Here is a 13,372-nt window from a genome sequence, read left to right on the forward strand (position 1 = left end):
CCTGGAGATCCTTGTGTGTTTCGTACATTCATTCAGTGCTAGTTGCTGGGAAGTAGGGAGAGTGCTGCCTTGGCACTCAGGTCCTCCTTTTGGGCATCTGGTTGGCCACTGTGAGAATTGGATGCTGGACTAGGTGGGCCATTGACTCAATGCGGCTGCAGGGCTCTTCTTGTGTTCTTAGATGCTTGATTCTGTTGGTTGAGTCCATCTCTGCTTCTTTCAGGGTCACCTCTTCATCGTCCAGTACAATGATGGGAATGCTGAGGTCGTCTCCATGTGGGTGTGCCGGATGTTAGAGGAGAGGCGTTCACAACAGCAGCAGCAGCAGCAGCAGGGATCTCAGTGAGCCAAGGGGATGCTGAATGTCCAAAGGACAGAGACTCTGGTGCCATCCAAAGCCCATGCGGGTTTTTTATGCATTGGCATGAGACTTTGATAAAGGCATGGTGACTTTTTTATTCAAGAAATAACTTCCCCTCCTCTCCCCCATTATCATCACACCGTTTCCTGACACATTAAGAAAATACTATATATTTTATTAAACTTACTGTATATTTCTTGGCTTCAGAGTATTTTATACATCTTTTGCTAGCTTAAAGGCAGTCCATGGGTGGTGTGGATGAATTGATAGGCATGAATTTAACTGTCCTGTGGACTCAATCGTATCTCCTTTAGTCTTTTTATTTTTAACAGCAAAATGAATTGAAATGGACCAGACAGGGGAAATAATGATGTTGGAAGAATAAAAAGTCTAACCGGTATCAGTCACAGGATGTGTGCTAAATTTGTATTCATTAGAGAAGTGTGTGCTGTTAATCAAAGCAACCCCAAGAGCAGCTCTCAATACAGGGAAATGAGGACATTGTGCAATGTGTCCTCTTTAGTGGGATAATATAATGGAGGTTGGGATTTACTTGGCTTTACCAGTAGGAACACAACCAAAGGTCTCTGTTCCCACATTGTCCATCCTGGTGCATGTGGATATATGAATTCATTCACCCATGAGGCAAGGTGAGGCAAATGCCTTGGGTGGCAGGACCCATAGGGGCAGCAGATCATACCTCTAAGGAATGCAGCTGCAGTGGCAGCTCATTGGAAGGCAGATCTACCACCTCCTCAGCAGCACCCCCCACTGCCTCAGTGGCCTCTTTGAGGCTTTGCTGGTCTCCTCCCACCACTAGGGAGGAAATGAGGACTTCCCTCTGGTGTCTCCTCGACTCTGCACTCACCAGCATGATTCAGAGCGGGCCCCTTTTCCTCCCATGATGGCCTTCAGTTCCCATTTCAACCATCAGGGAAGGTTGATTTGATTCCCTCCCATCCTTGCTCCTGATATAGAACTTTGTTCCCTCATTGCTCCTGATGTAGATCTTCACTGGCCAGGGTTTGGGTTGAGATGCCACCATTTTATGGTTCTTCTCAGTTGCCAAAATGTCTTGGGCCGACTTTTCCACTTTTGTTGCCCAGATTTGTTTTCTAATTTTGAGGCTGTTTTAGTAGACCAGTGTTTTAATTTTTTTAAAAAAATTAAGTCTTATAATTTGTTTATTTCTCAGGGTTGTGTTGTTGTTTTTTGAAATTCATCAGGAGATTTCTCAAAAGTCCAGTGACTTGGAAGAATGTATGATAGCCAACAAAAGTGTTTACACTGAGGTGGCTATTTCTGATGCACTGTCACTTAAATACCTGACAAGGATCATAAAAAAAAAAGCTTGGGAGTACACCAGTCCCTTGTAGTGAGAAATTTCTGCTGAACAATTACAAATCCTAACCATTACTTCAGAGGTAGACTGGAAAATGCTTTGCTTCCTTCCTTGGAGGGATCATCAATCTTCAGGTGAAGGATAGAGATTGCAGGCATGAACTTATAGACTAAAGTTTGTCTTAATTGCTCCAATGTCACAACCTCTCTGGCAGATAACAGTACAATGAATGACTCGATGTGACCGGTAGCTGCAGGTGCTTTTTGCTAAAAGTGAGACAAATTTCTTTCCTTTGAGCCAACTGAGCTGAGGCAGTTCTTTCATTTATTTATTTCCTAGCAATTTTTTTGCATATACCTCCCCTGTATAAAAGGTGTTTGTGTTAAAATTAGTCTCAAAAGTCCATAAAAAAGAATTCTCCTTTTGCCTTCATTTACACAAATATGAATGAAATATCTTTGTCTTTAGCCCAAAGGGTCATGCCGTTTTGACCCACTGGTTTCCATTTATCAGCCATACATCAGAGACTGATAAAGGATGCAAATAGATGGTCTAGGCTTGTTGCAAGTGATGAAGAGTGTGGGTTCTACATGCCTCAATTAGCAATTCTAGAGAGAAAGTGGTGGCGTGGTTAAAAATGAGCTTTTGGACTTGACCATAATTCATAGTAATTAATTAGCCATTTACTCAACCATCCCTTCATCTAGCTTGCATTAACCCTTTTTATAAATGTGTAAAATCTACCTGCATGTACACAGAGCAATTACATATATGGACACACAATTACTGAGGATCACATGGATCTGTTTGACCCACATTTATGTCATGCCAATTTTGTTTCTGAATTGGCCCTCTATTAACACCCACACAACCACCTGCAAAAAAAGGACTACAGAATAAGGGCCACATCATACATCTCCATTGGCAGAATAGAGTGTAGAGATAACAATGAATGGAATGGACATGAATCTCAACTCATTTATTACACCCAGCTCTTCCCCCAAAGAGCTTGGAGCACCTTGCTTAGGGTTCCCAGGCAATCTCTCATCCAGACAGCTTATGAAACCAGCAGACTTCTTTCATTTAGCTTTCAGTAGTGCAACTGTTACATGTGCCTTTGGACCATTCTCTGGCCCCTACTTGGGTAACGTGGAAAAGAATGGAAGTATGGTGATCTGTGTCAACAGCCTCTACAAAGAACCACTCTCCCTTGTTCCCCAGAAGTGCTATATGTACACTGTGAAATTTGGTTTCATGTTTCTCCATGTATCACATGAGCTACTTAAGGTCACTAGAGCCAAATGCTTCAAGACTCCTATTTAACTTTGTTCTGCTATTAAATCTACTCAAAGAAAAGGACAACAAAGCAGAGGAAATTAGCTTTCGGTGGCCTTGTGTTGTCATGAAGATGCTGAAATACTTGGATGTTTCAGGATAAAACACACAATCTGATGAAACAGAACTTCAGCTCAGCTAGGATTGAACTGTCTATCCCTGGGGTGGTACCTGCCCTCAGACATCTTCCTAATTCTTTGCACATTCCTGGTGGGGGCAGAGAGAAACTGAGCGCTTCAGGAGACACATGTGTCAAGGCTTTAAACAGTGAGCCACTACTATGGGATCATTTCCCAGCAGTTCCCATGTAATTGGTGCAGTGTATAAACAAGCCATAATTCTCAAGTGCTTCACATGAAAGATGACAATGTTTAATAGTTGCTGGGGAAGTGAAGGGAAGAAGGAGACCCCCAAATACTTGTTTTAAATGAGTATTCCATTATGTGTCTGTACCTGCAAGGGGCAAGTTGAAATCTGACAATACATCAAGTGCAATTATTGGTGGGAGATCTTTCCAATCACATTTCCTGAAAAGCTCGGAGTGCTCCATTATCTGTGTTTTCCTTCCGTAGTACACATAGACAGTTACAAAAGGGATCAGACATCTCTATTCATTTGTTCACTTGGGGTCGTTCCTCAGGAGTACTCTTGACTGATGTGGGATCCACAAGTAACCACAACAAATGCTCTTCAATTATACTTTCTCCTTTTTGGTCATTTCCTAATACAGTGGTACCTCAGGTTACAGACTCCGCTAACCCAGAAATAGTACCTCGGGTTAATAACTTTGCTTCAGGATGAGAACAGAAATTGTACGGCGGCAGTGGGAGGCCCCATTAGCTAAAGTGGTACCTCAGGTTAAGAACAGTTTCAGGTTAAGAACGGACCTCCAGAACGAATTAAGTTCTTAACCCGAGGTACCACTGTATATCCAAGAGCAGTCCTTTGGACCATGCTGTGAATTCACTCTTCACTGAAACTTTTTTCCAACCCACAACAAAAACTGGAATGGCATCCCCTGTTAGGTACCAATACATTTCAGCAGATCAAAATGGCTGATGTGGGTTTTTTATTTTGAGCAAAAGCTTGCTCAACCATTCTTGTTACATATCTACCAATGTACATAATGGTGAGGTTTTCTACCACATCATGTATTGCTTTATCAGTCCTGCACCCATCTTGGACCAATGCCCCAAATAGCTGTTGCCTTCAACGCTTTTGCATTTCAAGAGAAAGCTGGCAGGAGATGAAGGCATTTTCTACTGTGCCTGATCTGCTCTAAGTACTGGTACTGTACTTAGCATCACTAATGTGGACTAGAACCCCCACTTTCACTAAATCGTGCAGGGAGGAGGGAATTAATGCACCCTTCTGTTTCTTTCTAATCTTGGAAAGGCAATCTCATATGCAGCTTGCACAGAAGTGGGATGTTAGTGGCTCATAAATAAAGCACATTTTGGATTGGAGTCACCGGGGGAATTTTTCTCCACAATCCAAATTAGTTGAAGTGTGGCTGTTTCTAAAAATGTACTCCCAAGAAAGACATTCTGGGATATAGATAGATTAGATAGATAGATAGATAGATAGATAGATAGATAGATAGATGATAGATAGATAGATAGATAGATAGATAGATAGATAGATAGATAGATAGATATGCTCTGTCTTCCCTGAAGACCCAAATGTCTGCAATTTAGCCTTGTTTTTCAGAACAGGGTGCTGGCAAAATGTCATTCTTCCTTTCCTCAACAGCACTTTGAAAAAGCTCTCTTGGTGTGCGGATTTATTGGCAGAGAAAACAGTTCATGGAACGGATCAAACTGTGTTGTTGTTTTTTGTTTTAAAAGCCACCAGAAAAAGACCCAAATTATTTCAGCTGGAGCAAAATCCTCCTCCTTAGAATGAACTTACACATTACTTCCACTGTGTCAAGATTACACTTATTACTTGATATTTGGAATTATTAAGTGTGGGGTAGGTTTTCTGCTTTTGTTCTTTTGCTAGTCTTGAGTATTTTGTATAGCATAAGCTCCAAAAGCTGTGCATGTTCAGTACACTTGACTTTAAGAGTCTATACACAATACTGCACAAATCTACCCTGCATAAGGGACTTTTTTTTTGCATTGCTTTAGGGCTAAACCTTCGAGTGGTAGGAGATTTCAGGGATTCCGAGCACTTACCAGGGTTTGTGTTTTCTTTTGGAAATGAGGCACAATGGAGACTGTGGTGTCTTTAGGATATATAGTTTATTTAAACATATATACAACCTGAGCCTACAATGGCTCAGGCATCAAACGTCATGCTCTGCTTCTCTGGCTTTTTTGCTTGCTGCCCTCACCAGTCTCTAGGTCACATCACAGCCAACTCTCAACTCTAATTCAAACTCTAGCTTTGTCATCTAACTAACTCTGACTCTAACCAACTAACCCCCACCCATTTGCCATCCAACACAGAGCCTTTGCTTTCTTAATAGCCCATTACCTTTCCTTTGTTCTCTTAATGGTCCATCTCCCAGGCCATTGCCTAAACATGGGGAGCTGGGTCCAGTTTAACTCCAGTTTAACTCCTCAAGCCTTGATTAAATTCTAACACCAACTGGACCCAGGAATTATGGGGAGTCTGGCACTCACACACTCATAACAGGAAGAACACACAAAATTTGTGCAATGATAGAATGAAAAACATCTCAGCTACAGCATTTGCTGCTAAAAGCAGTTTCCAGTGGCTTCTCAAAAACAGCCCCTGAGAGTGTGTGTTGCAGTGATCTAATCTGGCAGTCAATAGGTTGTGAATGACCGAGGCAAAGTCCAATTTTGTCAGGCAGAATTGTACTTGATGAGCCAGCCCAAACTGGAGAAATGGCACCTCTCACCAACAGTGCTGCCTGCACATCTAGCAAGAGCATATGATCAAGGAGCATCTCAAACTATGAACCTGATATTTCAGAGAGAGTGCAGCCCCACACAGAAAAGGCTGTGGAACCTAACTGTTGTTGGGACATCCCACTCACTAGCAGGAATTCAAAGGGAATGGAAGATTCTGAGTAGCACTTTTAAATCCCAAAGCTATTTTGCCAATTAAAAAAATAAATGTCAGCTTGGAATTTGCCACTGACCATTAACATTTATGTTTATCAGATACTAGACATACCCCACCATTGACCTCACTGTGTGTGGATGTACAGATTGGCAAAATATTATTTGGGTATAGTTGTTTTGTTTTAGCTAACCTGCAAAGTTGAACTAAGTTTATTAAGAAATGCATTTTTTGAATAATTTTTTTTTAAAAAAAAATCAATATTGCAGTATCTCAGCAATACCCCACTAATTATTCAGGCCTGTCCTAGGCCAGTCAGACACAGATCTTTGAACATCCTGCGTAAGTTTATCTTTGGGAAGGAGGTGGATGCCTTCTGATACAGGATCGTCCTAGTTGGTCCTTGGATGCTTTACAGTTGGGATTCCCTAATTCATTAATGCTTTTCTGCAAATTATATTCTAGTGTGACTGTCATGAATGGTCCCTTTTGGAAGCTAATGCTGCTCCTGCAGTGCTGATCCTATTAATACTCTGCAGCGTAGATGGAATTTGGGTGAGTATACATCATGCAGGTCTGAGCTATTCCTAATACAAGACATGCAGAGTCTCAGACTTGGGCATGGGAGCTCAGCTCCCTAGTTCTAGTTTCAATAGAGCTGGCTATGGTTTCTTTGTGGTGTAGAGAGAGGGAAGCATTCTGCACATGCACAGAGGTACTCCCATTTACATTGTCATGAGAGAGTTAGTGGAACACAATGGCTTAGAACAGGGTAGTCCACAAGGCCCTTTTTAGCTGCTCTCAGCAACCTTCAAGAAAAAAACATCTTAAAGCCTTTTTAAAAAATGTGTCATGTGTTGTTAACGAAAGTGCATACATTTGTTTGTACATTGAATTTATTTAGTAATTTGATTATTTAATCTATTAATTGTTTGTTTAATTATATATATTTAATCAAATATATTAATATTAAATATATTGCAAACATTTTAATGTATGATGTGGAAATTCAGTTCTGTGTGCTGCCTGGGGTTCTGCGTCAAAGTAGGCCTACTCTTGCAACCCGCCTGCGATGAAAAGTTGGACTGCCCTGGCTTAGAGGCTGCACTGTGAATCAGGAAATGCCTGACCTCTGCTATAAACTCACAGGGTGGCTTTCAGCTTTACACTCAAACCTGTGAACCCCCAAACTGCAATATGAGAGTGAGGTTAATGGTGTAACTTTCAGGGTTGTTGTAAGGATTGCGGAAATAAAATATAAATATTGTTTATTGTAAATATTGGAGGATAATGGACTCTCCTTCATTTGAGGTTTTTAAACAGAGGTTAGATGGCCAACTGTCAGGGGTTTGTTTGCTTGCTTGCTTGTTTCATAAAATTTACACACTGCTTGGTTGTGGTTCCAGCTTTTCAGGGAGTTGGACTAGAGGACCATTTGGGTCCCTACCAACTCTACAATTCTATGATTCTGTGAGCGTTCAAAGTGCTATATAAATTGTAAGTAGATCACTATCGCTGCTGTTGTTACCTGATCCAAGGGGGGGAGGGAAACAAATTCCAGGATTGTCACTTGGCCAGTGTGGCTCCAGATTAGGTTCTGAGCCTGCTGCCCTTTAGGGCATAACCCAGGTCTGGTACATGGGGACTAGCACATGGTAGCAAGTGAAAGCAGAAGTGGCAATGCACTTTCATCTAACTTTCTGATGGGGAAACTTCTACAATAATTGTGGTTTAGGTTTTTTTCTTTTATCAGCAGTGTTGTCCAGGATCCTAGTGTCATTTTTATAGGAGTGGGGCTCTGGCTGTACAATTGCTGAAGATTTGTACTGACTGGGGACTTTACCTTCACTAAAGGGTAGGCCCATAAACTACAAGTGCAGGCTAAAGACAGGATTTATGGACTGAGCCTTCCTGCCTATTGCAGAACAAACCTGTGCAGCTCATCCCTTTTTTTTTTCCACTGGCGCAGCTGCTCTGAGCTGGAATCCTGGAAAGAAAGTTCAAGGTTTATAAGTGACTGGTCAGCCCAAGAGATTTTTAATGGAAAATGAGTGTCTAGGCTAGGGTTTTTAAAAGGTGTGTGTGTGTGTGTGTGTTGAGGGGGAGGGGTGTTCCTCAACAGCTGATCCACCACACATTCTCGCCAAGAGAGAAATGCATAACCAACAGATGAGACTACTGTAAAGACAGGTGAGTGGAAAGCTGCCTCTGTTTTTGCCTGCGTGTATGTGTTTGGTTGTGTGAACCAACGATCCAGCAACCGATGCTGTGCTGGAAAACCTTTCAGCCCCCCCCCCCGCCTCTTTTTTCATCCACTTCTCCAAAGCTTTTTCTTTTCCCAAGGGCCTGATCACTCAAGCACCTCCGTCTCTCCCAGCGTGTGGAAAGTGGAAGGGAGCGGGGTTGCGGGGAGCGAAGGAGGGCCAACTAAAGCGTTAATTGTGCCTTTTTAGCTCATGTTCGGCCGGCAGCAGGAGAAGGCGCTGCTTAAACCTAATCAATAAAGTCTTGTCTATTGATCGTGTAAATTTCATTTGGCAACCGTCACTTACCAGTCTCTCCCACTGAGCCGGGAGAGAGGCTGGGGCAGACTCGTCCCCCGCCCCGCAGTAAGCTGCTTTGGGGGACGGGCCCTGAGTCTTTGGCGCGGCTTTCATGTGTGAATTTGAAGAAAGGGATGCTGTGCCCAAGTGGAAATCTGGAAACCCGCTGTTTCTAAGCCAGGGCCTTTGCAATATGTTCTCCGGCCCGCGATGACCTTGGGTGGGTGGGGGATACTGTTGGATGAGTGGGCGTGCCTGGACTTGCACTTGCCCCATTCCTAAACGGCCTTGACTGGAACCAGGCGACACTACCTGCGGATTGGGACCATGTCTCTGGGCCCTCCGCCCTGAGCGCCATACTGGAGAAACACCAAGGGCTGTGCTGAATAGGGGTGGGTACAAATACCGCAATGACTGGATCTTGGTGGAAGAGGGGCGCGGGGCAACTGGCCGTCGGACTCCGGCGTCGCTATCCAAGGTGCTGAAGGTCCCCTGGCCTGAGGAGCCAACTACCAAGGCAGAGGGTGCAGGTTCCTTCACTCCTTTGCCTATTCCTGGCGGTGAGGAGAGGCTCTCTTTCTCCTCCCGCCTGCCCCGGGGGTCGCTTCTCTCTGTTGGCTGCGCCTCTGACCTCTGCCCGCCCCGTCCAGGTTGATTACTCCATCAGGCCCGTCCGGGTGTGCCAAGGCTGTAAAGAGCCATTACCCGGATTCTTTTATCAATGTCCAGTAATTAAAATGTCACCGTTTAATTTTCAGGCCTTCTCGGAGCAATCTTTTCCTAATAAAGAGTCTAATCGAAAGGCTATTCGCCACCCTCCCACCCGAAAATGGCACCGGCAGGCGGGCTGCTGCGGCGGAGCGAGGCCCCCGCGCGGATCGATAGCGAGAGGGCTGGGATTGATCTGCCGCTAAAATGAAATTTATTGGGGTCATGGTTTTATATGGTGCTGATACAACTGTTAAATGGGGGACATTCGTTTCCAATAGGAGGCGTTTATTAAACTTCCACTGAATTAGACCGCGGTGATTTATGGGGCAATCTCTCGCCTGCGAGCCCCTCCAGGAACGAGAGCGGGGAAGGAAGGGCCTTGGCGGCCTCCTCTTAGAGAGATATTTATAAAGAGATGACACGGGCCTCTGAGTTTTAAGCCGGAGTGGCGAGGAAAGGACTTTCGAGGGACGTGACAAGGAGGCAAAGGATCGGGAGGCAGACGGAGGGTGGGTGGGGGACCTAAAAGGTGAGCCACGCAAGCCCACCAGCGCCAAGTGTGACGGCCTCGCCCCCGCCCGAGTTCCCTACTCAGTTCAGGAACTTCCAACAGACTGGACAGAGAATGGTTCAAGTAATATGGGTCTGCACGACTGCAAGCCTACCCAAGTTTTCTGCTAGCCGCCCTGAGCACGGTTGGATGGAAAGGCGGGGTGCAAAGATAACGAGTAAAATAAAAGCAGGAAACAGGGAGTAAGTCCCATTGAGGGCGCCGGGACTTGCCTCCGAATCGACACTGGTCTGCTTGTGCGCCCATTACCCAGGCGAAATATTCCAAGACCAGCTCACGGGGCCAACTTTCCTGCCGACTGTGGGAAACCACACCGACTGTCTTTTGTCACGAGATTTTAGGTCATCAGAATCAAAAGCATCCTGCAAGTGTGGGCCTTCCCCCGCCGCTTCAGTGGTACCTTGTTTTGGCTGAAATGCACGGATTAACAGCAGAGCGGAAGAGGAGGTGCTCGATTCACGCACGAACCGTCGAAGGGGTTGCTGTGAGTCCTCCCTTTTAAAACAAAACTTTGGAAACTCCCTCCCCAAGCCTTACAGAGATTCCCCCCCCCCCCAGTAACACTTGCACCTTTGATTTGCCTCGATCACAGCAGAGTTTGGGACAAGACATTCCCCCTTTCCTCACTAGCGACTGCCATGATAACACTTTCCCACCGTTCCTTGAGCTGTCCCGTTTTAAAGAAGAACTCCATCGCCACCCATTCTCCTCCTGCACAAACAGCTTTCTCATTACTCATTGGGGGCAGGAACAAGGAGTGTGGGTTCTGTTTGACAATCCAAGTGGGCCGTGGGGGGGGGGGGGAGCGTCTGCTTTGCACGCAGAAGGACCCAGGCACAATCCTGGCATCTCCAGGTAGAGCAGAAAGAGATTCCTTGCCTGAAACTCTGGAGAGCCACAGAATACGGAGCTTAGACTCAATATAAACCCATTTCCTGTGTTCGATATATGGAATGGGGAAGGAAACCAGTCATTCAAGTACACCCTGCGATTTTAAAATTTTACTCTGTGAACCGCCTTGAGATCTGCAGGTATAGGGTGGAATAATAATAATAAGTGGCCAGAAGCCATCAAGCTCAGGAAATGAAGGGGATGGGCCAAGGAGGATCCACCCTAGCTCTCCAGTACTTCGAGGTTCCTATCTCTGCTGCCACAAGTCCCCTCTGTTTGACAGGGCTCAGGCTCTGCGGTGTGTTCTTGTAGTATGGATGAATGGGTGGCTATATAGATATGGCGGAGACTGAATGGCGGGTGCAGGGCTGGATACATGGTTAGAGAGGTTTCCCCCCCCCCCCCTCTGGGTTTGTTGGTTGGTTGGTTGAAGTTATATCCCACCCTTCCTCCCAACAAAGCTCAGGGCAGCAAACACACAATGCTCATCTTGTGGCATTTAGTTCCTTTGGTCCATTGGACATGTTATAAGAGAGTGTTTTCCTTGAAAACAAGCTTCATTGTAAACAGCCTAAGGGGCTAGGAGTGTACCTGCAGATCTTCTCCACTATAGACCCTCTTGGTCTTTCAAGGAGCTGCACCCATACACTCTCCAGCTACTCCTGTTTGGCGGGTCAGCTCCCGCTTATACTTCAAAACAAGGGGCAAAAGTGGAGACTCTCAGCCATCTCCTTAACCCACACTCCCTCAGAAAAACAACAACCCGTGTATATCCCCCCAAAACCCCTTGCATTGGGTGATCATTGAGTTTTAATTAAAAATTGTTACAATTAAACCCAACACACACGCACGTGCGCACACATGCCTTAATTACATTTGATTTTTAATTCCAAATCCGTGTTTACACAGTAAGCGAGACGTACCTCCTGATTATCCCCAATACTCTTTATACTGTACTAATTATGTAAATTAAACCTAATTAACTGACAAAAAACTGCAGTTAATTCAACTGTTAAAAGATATGGGATCGCAAGGAGCTTAAGAGAAGCAATGAAAGGATAAGGGGGAGCGGATACCTTCCTGGGGAGGGCCCTCACCTTCCTGTTTGCACTGGGAGAAGGCAGGTGGGGGTTAGTTATAAACTATGCACTGGCTGTTAAAGTTAAAAAGGTCGGTTGTCGTCGTTGGCTTTCCCCGATAAAGATCTGAGACCTCCAGAGCGACAAGAGAGGTCAAAAGGAAGATTTTGAACGTCCGCCCCATGGCTCCTTAATCAATGTTCCCACTTCACTCGCTCCCACCCCACCGCTTGCTCCCCTCCCTCCCCTTAATCCCGAAACAGCACTGGAAATAATATTGTTTCTGGCTGTGGTATAGTATCTGGGCGAGAAATGCAAGGATGCTTCTAAGTGCGCACCCACCCTAACAATGAGCGGGGAATATTTTGTCGGAGCTGTTGGGCAGCAGAATGGATATCATGCTGCGCCGAAACTTTAATCCCTCCAAATTCCCATGTAAAGGATTATGACAGACCTCAAAAGGCAGCTGCTAGTCTTGCTTGTTGCTTTTATGCTCTCTTGGAAAGGTGCGGGGGAGGGAGAAGTTAGAGAGGGGTGCTGCTCCCTGCTAATGTTCTCACAGGGTGGGGGCATGTGGTATAGAGTCCTTCGTCTCACAATTTCCCCGAACGGTGTTATTCGGGAAGCGCCTCCTTTTACAATGGCGCTGTCTCAGGTGCTGAAACCACCGGCGCGGGTCGAATACTTGCAGCAAGTGCGGGCCTCCGGCTAAGGGTCAGTTCAACACCTGGGACAGCGCAGCGCTAGTCAACGCCCGACGAGTCCTTCCTTTTAAACCGATCGCGTCAGGAGGCGAAGGCCGATTCGCCTCTGCGACTTTGCAATCGGTCACTTTCTATTCCAATCGCAGCTCTCTCGGAGTGAGTGTCTGGGCGGCCCACAGTCCAAATAACGCCCCCCGCTTTTCACATTAAATCACCAGGACTAGGGGTGGGAGAGACAATGCGGTCTTACCCATTTACAAGCTAAGGCCTGAAGTTTGCATTCCTGAGATTTCACTCCTGAAAGCGCGTCAAAGCCTAAACTTGGCGACGCCAAAGCTTCTACTCGTAGTTATTTGTAATAACATGGTCTTGGTCATCTCAGGCCTTTGGGACATGGTGGAATACATAGGTAAATTAATAAATAGCATTTCCCACTTTCCCCAAACCTCCTGGGTGGTTAAGAGACTCATCCTTCTGGACAGGGCTAGACTTGTACCGACGACCTCTTAAACCAGACTCGTTTCCTCCCAGCGCAAAGCAATCAAGGTCATTATAATCAGCCAACTTTGGGGACTGCCGCGGGGTCCATCTCGGGTAGCTATTTGTCGGACAAGGTTTCTTGCTAGAAACGAGTCCAGAGCTCTCTACTCCATTCTCCCAAATTCGTTCCTGAGGTTAGAATGCCTTCCTCACTTTTGGAAGAGGAGGGGCCGCCCCGGGATGACACCGGAGCAAACGATCTGCCACTATTTTAAATTGAGCCCCCCCCCCAAACACTTCGGGGTCTCCTGATAACTCA

At 45.5% G+C, this 13,372-nt stretch overlaps 1 protein-coding gene across 6 annotated transcripts in view; it reads left to right on the top strand.

Annotated features, from left to right (window-relative positions):
• Window positions 1-567, top strand: part of MAP2K5 (mitogen-activated protein kinase kinase 5) — a 130,536-nt gene extending 129,969 nt beyond the window's left edge. For all 6 annotated transcript variants that reach the window (XM_033167422.1, XM_033167427.1, XM_033167424.1 and 3 more), the window contains one exon: window positions 224-567. In XM_033167422.1, the coding sequence (XP_033023313.1) occupies window positions 224-346 (123 nt within the window). In that variant the 3' untranslated portion in view covers window positions 347-567. The remainder of the gene's footprint in view (window positions 1-223) is intronic.
• Window positions 568-13,372: the final 12,805 nt, after the last annotated feature.

This window comes from Lacerta agilis, chromosome 13 (genome assembly GCF_009819535.1).
Source record: "Lacerta agilis isolate rLacAgi1 chromosome 13, rLacAgi1.pri, whole genome shotgun sequence".
NCBI lineage: Eukaryota > Metazoa > Chordata > Lepidosauria > Squamata > Lacertidae > Lacerta > Lacerta agilis.